Here is a 9418-nt window from a genome sequence, read left to right as displayed (position 1 = left end):
CAAGTACAATCAAAACAATGCCATCGAGTTCATGTGCAGGGTGTCCACAGGTCAGGCACAGTCGCGATCAGCTAAACATGAACAATGAGAGATGGTAAAGCAAGTATCAACTGTGTTTTGAAAAGTGCCCACAGAAAACTCTTTCCATTGTTTTCTCCTTGGAAAGACACATCACTATGTAAAATTTCAAATAGATCATACATTTTGGCTCATAAAGACCACTAATCAAAAATAATTTCATATGGATCATTAAACCTAGTTAGACACTTAACTGACTGAGCCACCGAAGCACCCCAGTTCTCAGTTCCTTCTGTTTAAAGTTTCCTTCATGTCTTCTCTGTTTGTTCTGTTAAATTTCTTGAGAACAAGTCTAGGCCCCTACATTTGTGACTTTCTGTTCTATTTTCATTCAACAAATGTCATTGGGAAGCTTCTCTGGGCCAAGCACCTTCCAGAGTCATAAGGGGTGCAAAGATGAGTGAGGGAGAGCCCTTCCCTCAAAGAGCATAGAGTCTTAGAAGTTGAACACAAATACAGAATTACCACGTTCAAAGCAGCCAACGCAAACATTACTGACGTGAGGAAAGGAATAAATTAGCAAATGAGCAAACACAGCAGACACAGAATTAAAAGTTAAGAATGTAAAAGGCTCGCTGTTCTCTATTCCTGTCTCTGCCTTACTTCTTGCTTTGAGTTTTAAACTTCTAATGTGCTGTGTAGAGCAGTGTCTTCAGAAAACTGGTAGGCTGAAATTCGTGTAAGTCAGAAGCATGGGAAAATGAGTTCTTATAAGCCTAACTACAGTCATTAATGGAAAAAAAAAAAAGGCCAAAATTAGAAAATGCAGATACCTAAAGGGCAGGTAGTTAAAGGTTTCAAAAGTTAGGATGGACTTCATATATAATATGGATTAAAATGTGAACTACATTGATGTTTGCTCAATGGGGAAAGATGAATGCATTTTAGTTTTTCATCCTGCATCTTTCACATTAACTGTATGTACTTTTCTGTGTTGTCTGCTGATAAGAAACTGCCTCTTCCAAAATTCTATCCAGTCATGGATACTAATGATGACCCCGATGAAGACCATCTTACAAGTTATGATATTCAGCTCAGTATTCAAGAATCCATTGAAGCCAGCAAGTCTGTATTTTATTCTGAAAGGTAACGTTTAAGTTGACCGTCAACAAAATTTCTTTATGGCATTCATTTTGTTGTCAGATAAAACGAAAGACACTTCCTGGCCCTTCTGCTAGGAAAATGCTTACTCTTCTTTTCTGGCAGGGAATCCAATGGCTTTACCAGGGCCACTGTGCATAGGTTTCAGCCATATGATCTTCCACAAACCCCCACCTCCTGTGGGAGATGGAAATAACCTTAAATGGGAAATTCTTAGTTGGATTTGATTGTATAGGATTGCCTATTTTTTTTTTTTAAGATTTTATTTATTTATTTGACATAGCGAGAGACAGCCAGCGAGAGAGGGAACACAAGCAGGGGGAGTGGGAGAGGAAGAAGCAGGCTCCCAGGGGAGCAGGGAGCCCCATTCAGGGCTCGATCCCAGGGATCTGAGATCACGCCCTGGGTTGAAGGCAGACGCTTAACGACTGAGCCACCCAGGCGCCGCTAGGATTGCCTATTTTTTTAAATTAACATAGAATCAAAAAGGACAATAAGTAATTTGAACAAATGTGTAAGTATGGTTTATACAACAAAAATATAGATAGGTGTACAGGAGTCTGTTCTGAATATTTAAAACCCCTTTTGCTACTGACTCAGACAACCTTTATAAGTGATGTATTTCATTTTTGGATCTTCAAACTATGAAAAATGGTGTGGACTAGCCCCTAAGTCTAGCCCCAAAGAATGGGAAAGAGTTGAGGGCTTTTAATAAAAACAAGTACTATGTAAACCACAGCCTATTTAATTATCTGCTATCCAAATGACAGAAGTTAACAAATTAGACACAAAATTGATGCTTTATGTTAGCAGAAGTTATACAGTCTAAAACTGATAAAGTAGATTTCTGTCTTGAACAACACACATTATACTTCTAACAAAAATAAATGTTAGTTTGCATTCTATTGTCGTATCTTAGAATCCTGTATTTTGGAATTTAGTAGTGCTTTTGAATAGATTCCATGCTATAAAATTATTGCTTTTGAGTTTCTTAAAAATGGACACAGTACCTTTAAACTGGGTCTCTTTAATTTTTCCCTTATCTCCAACAGAGTTCCTAAGAAGGCTTTCACAACTCTAGAATGCCAGGAGATGTTTCTGCTTAATAAGAGTTGAATCAATTTGTTATGAAATACCTTGTTTCCTTTGAATAAACACACACACGAGAGAATTGCCAGGAGGGTTGAAATCACGACCTGTTGGGCCAATGACTAGGAGTTTGTTCAGTAAACGCTCAGCCTGTTTTCACTTGTAGATCAGTTGATTAAAGATTCTAACATGCAGTGTGGATCATAAGCCCCCAATTCAGCAATTATTAAGTTCAAAATAATAAACTTTATTGAGCATAGAGTTTTTAAAATTGGAAGAAGCCTTAGACATCTTTCTATTTAGTCCCGCCATTTTAGAGATGAAGAAACCACTACCCAGAGAGGCTAACTGGCCTCCCCAGGATCATAAAATCATGAAAACTGAAATCAGCTCTTCTGACTCTGACTACAATTGTTTACTCCATTTTCATTGCTTAGCACTAATTTCAGAGATAGTGTTATAATCTTGAATCCTGTCCTCTGTACTAATGTGCTTAGGTCTAGTGTACCACAAATATACTGGGTCTGATTCTTAGACATTCACATTTTTAAAGTAAATAAAATTTGTTGTGTGCATTTCCTGTAGATCTTGATTGTACAAAAACTCAATATAAGTTAAGTGTTTGGGTTTTTAGAAGTACACCACTAGGATAAATATGGCTTATTTTTCTTTCTCTGGTAGATTTGCACCACTAAGTGATCAAAACAGAAAACTTGTGGAAGCCATAAAACAAGGTAAATGGGTGTATTGCCTACAATGGGACAGGTTGGAGATTTCACTTTGCTGAGACAGAGATGTGTTACCAGTGCTTGTGTTTAATTTAGGTCACATTCTGGAGCTCCAGGAATGTGTGAAATACAAATATGCATTGGATGAAGCTGATGAAAAAGGATGGTTTCCATTGCACGAAGCTGTTGTTCAACCCATTCAACAAATACTTGAAGTTGTTCTGGATGGTAAGAGAACATAAAATCCCTTTGACCAAACCAAAGCAAAATGTAGAAGTTTTGAGTGTTCCCAACAAACACAAGCAAAAAGAAAAAGCAGAATAAAAGATAATTTGGAATAGGGAAAAGAGAATATCCATGTTTTATACTCAGAGTATAAAAATTAGCACATTTTATGGGGTGCTTGGGTGGCTAGGTCAGTGAAGCATTGGACTCCTGATTTTGGCTCATGATCTCGGGGTTGTGAGATTGAGCCCCATGTCGGGCTCTGCACTGGGCATGGAGCCTGCTTAAGATTCCCTCTCTCCCTCTCCTTCTGTCCCTCCCCCACTCCCGCACCCACACTCTCTCTAAAAAAAGAGAATTAGCACATTTTGTGAGGTCCAGGGTTCACCCTTTGCATCTATCTAAGAATGTGACAGAAGTTGCCTTGAAGATGTGGCTATAACCTAAAAGTAATACAAGTTTATATATATCATGAATTAATTGATTTGAATATAAAGCTTTTTGCTTTAGGGAGTCAGCTTTTTAATTTTGCATCCTGACTGTCTCTTGAGTTAGCAGTTTCCAAAAGATCGTTACTGTACAACAAGTATATTTACAATATTTTGTGCTTATATTACATTACTTTTTTCATAATGTAAACATTAGTAAATATCATGGTAAATCGATATTAAGTATTAAGTAAAATTAAGTATTAATAATAATTTTGATAATTCTGATGTTCTAGCACAATATTTGTCACATCTTGGCAACTTTTAAAAACGTCTTGCGAGTGCCCTTTCAATAACCTTCAATGTTGCTCCCTCATTCTATGCACTAGGAGACAATCATAGCTACTTGATAATTAACTATCCAGCCAGCCAGCCAGAAAAAAATAGCTAAGCAGATAATCAGATAACTAGATATAGAAGGTGATGTTAAGCACGGTATTTTCTAACATATTCTGACAGTATTCAAATACATTCTTATTCCCACATTCACAGATTTCATTTGACAAAAACCAATTTCAGGTGCAATTTAAATAACAATACAAAGGATTGAGGAGTTATGTTATAATTTATCAAAAAACGAGAATTTGCAATCCATTAAAATAAAAAACCCTCAAAACATAGATTTTGGTTTTCTAGCTGTCAAGTCCATGCTCATTTACTTATACTCACCATCATTTGATAAACTTTAATCATGTCTTTTAATCTTTCCTTTTCATCAGTTGACTTTGTCCAATCTAAAGTGCATAATGTTGGATTATTCTGATCTCTGTGATATCTTTTGAGTAAAGATTTTTAACTTTATACAATATTTTCACATCTCAGCATCCTACCAGACACTCTGGGAGTTCAAGACCTCTGATGGAGAAACACCCTTGACTTTGGCAGTCAAAGCTGGTCTGGTGGAAAATGTAAGAACTTTACTAGAAAAGGGAGTGTGGCCAAACACCAAAAATGACAAAGGAGAGACACCCCTTCTGATTGGTAAATGACCTTTTTTCCTAGAACTTTTATAGTTTGAGACAAAGAAATATTTAATAAGTATGTATTGGAAACCACTATGTATTGAAGTTATGTGACCTCATCTCTTTCTAGTCCCTGAGCTCCTCCCCTAACACCCATCTCATCTGCTCTATGATTTTGGTGTTTTAATCCTACAAAGAGGTCAAATGTGAAAGATCCTTCAGCACCAACTAAGTAGGAGGGATCCAACTTCAGAACTTTGTGAGGCCAGAAGTGCCTAGGTTCTAAAGGAGTATTCTCTAGGTAGCGTCCAGTTGTGAGTAGGGTTTCATGTGTAATATGCAGCCAGAAGAAAGAGGCAGAAAGGGGGCTCGAAAGAGAGACACCAAGTTCACATCAGAGCAATGAGGCGCCAGCAGATTCTCATCACATCAATGCAGCCCTGGGCACCTACAAAGGGGTTCATAACTATCACACAAGGAATGATGATAAACCTAAAGGTATCATTTGTCATTTTCTTCTCAGTCTGTGTATCCTGCTATTTTTGTTGACCAATAAAAATTGGCAAGTCTGCTTGCAAAATGAGATGAGATTAACTACAAATGACCAGAGATAACATTTCCTGTCACATAGGGATGTAGAGTAGTGGAATTTGTCACAATAACCTTGTGCTTCTTATAAGTAAACCAGAACTCTTACCCTGAGCAGGTTTTATACACACAAAATGGAATATTCCCCTGTGGTTGCATTGCCACTATTAATGTGATCTGCATTATTTTTAAAGGCACATACCAGGAGGTATTTGCAGTGACATCCACATATGTGCTGTTGTTTCTATAGATAGTTCTTTAGATATCTATAGATATTTGATTTCTGCCAAAAGCAAACACACACACACACACACACACACACACACACACACACACACTTTCCCAGGTTGTATACTGTCTCGCTTTGCGAATGTAGAATTATTCTCTACTTGCTATTCTCAATTCACTTATTTAAGGGACAACTAAGTCACGATTACCACTCATTTGATTTCTTTTTGCTTTATTTGCTTCTGTTTTTCTTTAATGCTTACAACAGAGTGTTAAGCATTTATATGCACTTCAAAGTTGCATATGTTAGTTTCTCTACGCTAGCAATATCTGAAGTGTGGGAAAGGAAGTTGGTCACTGAGTTATCAGAGCCAAAATAGAATTAACATCTGGAAATAATATTTTCTAAAAGCTAAATGATAATATCAGGAGAAGACAAAAGTCTCACGAAGGAAATTTTCTGAAGGTGTTTGCTTATGTCTCCATCACCCACGTATCTGGAGAATGGGGTTTTTCTTGGGTCACCTTCTCCAGGACCTTCTTTGTGGAGCCCTTGCCAAGTATTTTTAAATTCTATAGGAAAATGGATCTTCCATGGCACTTTCCCAGTTTTCTTCTGGACTCTCTAGTCTACTTTGAAATTTGCTATTTACAGTCCATTAACTTATAAAAGGAGAGATAAGAGGAAAATTTACCATTCTTTGGATTTTTCTGCGTGAAGTCATTTTTATTTTTCTTAGCCCAATGCCATCATCTTTGTCTTCATTATGGAATATCCTTAGATGGCCAAATAAATATCGCGTTGGGTCCCTCGGGGGTCTTCTTCCCCATCAGCCGTCTCGCCCTTCTTTGTGGTACTTTGATGTATCAGTTATCACACAGTTACTTGTTGAGTGCTAACTATCTAATTTGTCATCATCTGACACTTATTAAGGGTATTTTGCACTCAGACTCCCTCTCTGCCCACCCTCCAAAGTTGGTGTCACCTTTCTCCAGTTCAGGATTATCCTGGCCACTGGGGCCTGGGGGATGGAGGAAACCCTGGGAACCAGGGAGCACATCTCAGTTCCACTGCCCTCCATTGTCCCACAACCTTACGCCATTTACAGCGCAGGGGATTTTGAGTCAGACATTTTCTTTCTCACAAATCAGTATACATCCTCTGCCCTCTGTCTCCTCTTTCGATCTGCCAATCCTTGTCAAGAGACCTCAGAAAAATGTCTCTTCTCTATTTGTCTTATGAGTCACAAGATAAATCAGTGCTAATAATAAGACAATTACATGAGCAAAACACATATGTCCAGAAAAAGAAAGAAAATGACAGAAATTTAAAATAAAAAGGAAAAGTGCCAGCAAACTATGAAGTGTTCAAAAGTACCTATAACCTATGCAAAAGTCTCTAATTCCCTAACTCTTTGGTTTCTTTAAGCATTATTGTTGAAGATATATATATATATATGTATATACATGTATATATACATATATATATATATTACTTAAGTTTTATTTTACTTAGTTATGTTACACAAATACCATGTCTGTGCCTATTAGTTTTCATTATTTCAGCCATTTATTGATTAAGAATGTCTTCATAGGTTAGCTTGGAAGGGATTCCCCATAAGTTGCATTATTACTTCTATGGGAAGTAAATATATTCTTAGTTCCAAAACAGTTAAATTGCATGTGAGGTTTTATTCTTAAAATTGTTTTAAGTTGTGGCCTATATGTGATATTATTTTCATGAAGAAAGACTAATATCTCTAATCAACATGTTTTCTGAGTCAGACAAAAGGAAAATAGATCATGATAGAAGAGATTCATTATTTTAACACATTTTTTCTAGAAAAAAATGCAATAGGCGCAAGAAAATAAATGAGGACACATATCTCCGAGCTCATTTCACGTATTGATGTTTTTCTCTGCAATGACACCAGCTAGGATGAGGTCATTCACTATAATTAGAGCTGCCAGTGGCAGGTGGGCAATTCAGAGAAAGGCATTTGTCAACAGACTCTACTTAGTGAGCGGGAGAAAAGCTGAAATCTCACCACAGTGATGGCCTGCCTGCCTCCAAATGAAGTAGGCAGTTTGTCCTCGTCCTCTGGTAGGAGCCCTTTCCCTCGCCTTGGCCTTTGATGCTTTCTGTATTCTGCCCCCGCTCCCCAGGACGTTCTATGTGGCCCCTCATCTCCTCCTGCCTTTCCCAGCAAGGCCTGAACTCTGAGTCTCTCTTCAAATAGAAGACATCATAGGCTTCTTCCCTAGACTATAAATTCCACGAGTGAGAACCAAGTCCATCTTTTTCCTGTTGTCCACAGTGTAAGACACGGTGCCTTTCATACAGCCAGAGTGTGTGAACTGAATGAGTGAATGAATGAATGAATGAATGAAACTGTACTTACCTCCGTTAGCAGGGAGTAGCACTCATCCCTCTCTGTTTCTTACTGGGACGCCTGCGTGGCTCAGTCGGTTGAGCTTCTGACTCTTGGTTTCGGCTCCAGTCATGCCTTATCTTAGGCTCTTGAGATGGAGCCCTGCATCAGCTGGGAGTCTGCTTGAAGATTCTCTCCCTCTGACCCTCCCCTCACCCCTCACTCGAGCACGTGCATGCGCTTGTGCTCTTACTTTCAAATAAACAAATAAATCTTTAAAAAAAAAGATTTTACTTACTGATAAGAGAAAAAGATATTACATCTTCCAGAATTATTTATATCTAAACTGGGACAATCTCTTAACTCCAAGTGAGCGGAGGCGGGTGGTTTTAACTGTGATTTTATCTATTAGAAGCAGCAGGGGGGAGAGACATCTCTCTAGCGGATCGCTTACATTGGAGTGCATTAGCAGTCATATACTTCACCTGTTTACAACACCAGACCTACTGGGATTCTTAACATTCTCATTGCTGGGGCGCCGAGGGAGCTCAGTCGGTTAAGCCACCAGATTCTTGATTTCGGCTCAGGTCATGATCTCGGGGTCATGAGATTAAGCCCCAAGTGGGGTTCCATGCTGGGCATGGGGCCTGCTTAGGAGTCTCCCCCCGCTTATGTGCACTCTCGCTCTCTCTCTCCAAAAAACCTAAAAACATTCTCATTGCTAACCTCCCATTAAGATCACGGGAGAGGGAAGTTCATTTAATACTCGATGCTTTGTTTGGTGGAGGAAAACAATCTTTCTGGGGGGTGGGGAGGGGGCTTAATAAACATAATTTACACATGTGGCCCAGGATCCTAGAAGTGATGAAATTAGATTAATAATAACAGTTATAATTTATTGAGCTCTTAGTGTACACTAAGCATTTCCATACATTATTTAATTTATTCAACCCTATAGTGGAGGCTATTTTTATTTCATTCATTTTCATTTTCTAAAGTTTAGAAAGAGTATATACAACATCCTATTTTAGGGAAGTGCACTATATTCCATGAAACTCTTACCCCCCCTCAGGCCAGGCTCTTAAAGAGAAGGCAACGTCATCCTGGGTGTGAGAAATAGAAGGGAATGAAAACTACAATATCCTCTCGTAGAAGGAAAGGGAATAGTGAATATCTATTTTCATATTAAATTTCATAATTCGTGTCACACCATCTGAAGGATGCGTGTTCATATGCCTACTGTTGATATTCTTTTTAAAAATCACCCTCCAGCTGTGAAAAAGGGCTCCTATGACATGGTGTTCACTCTGCTTAAACACAACACCAGCCTTGACCAGCCCTGTGCCAAGCGATGGTCGGCAATGCACGAAGCAGCCAAACAAGGCCGCAAGGATATCGTGGCTCTGCTGCTGAACCACGGAGGCAACGTCCACCTGAGAGACGGGTTTGGCGTCACACCGTTAGGTGTCGCTGCTGAGTATGGTCACTGCGACGTGCTGGAACACCTCATCCACAGAGGTACTTGAAACGGAATGGCACATTCTTTTTTTTTTTTTTTT

At 38.7% G+C, this 9418-nt stretch overlaps 1 protein-coding gene across 1 annotated transcript in view; it reads left to right on the top strand.

Annotated features, from left to right (window-relative positions):
* The first annotated feature begins 1057 nt into the window (after positions 1–1057).
* ASB15 (ankyrin repeat and SOCS box containing 15) overlaps positions 1058–9418 on the top strand; it is an 18760-nt gene continuing 10399 nt past the window's right edge. Inside the window, exons 1-5 of the mRNA XM_008705822.2 lie at positions 1058–1164; positions 2950–3002; positions 3093–3224; positions 4532–4690; positions 9132–9377. Coding sequence (XP_008704044.2) covers positions 1058–1164; positions 2950–3002; positions 3093–3224; positions 4532–4690; positions 9132–9377 — 697 coding nt within the window. The remainder of the gene's footprint in view (positions 1165–2949; positions 3003–3092; positions 3225–4531; positions 4691–9131; positions 9378–9418) is intronic.

The sequence above is a fragment of the Ursus maritimus genome, unplaced genomic scaffold (genome assembly GCF_017311325.1).
Source record: "Ursus maritimus isolate PB19 unplaced genomic scaffold, ASM1731132v1 scaffold_3, whole genome shotgun sequence".
NCBI lineage: Eukaryota > Metazoa > Chordata > Mammalia > Carnivora > Ursidae > Ursus > Ursus maritimus.
This window is presented reverse-complemented; position numbering and strand designations above follow the sequence as displayed.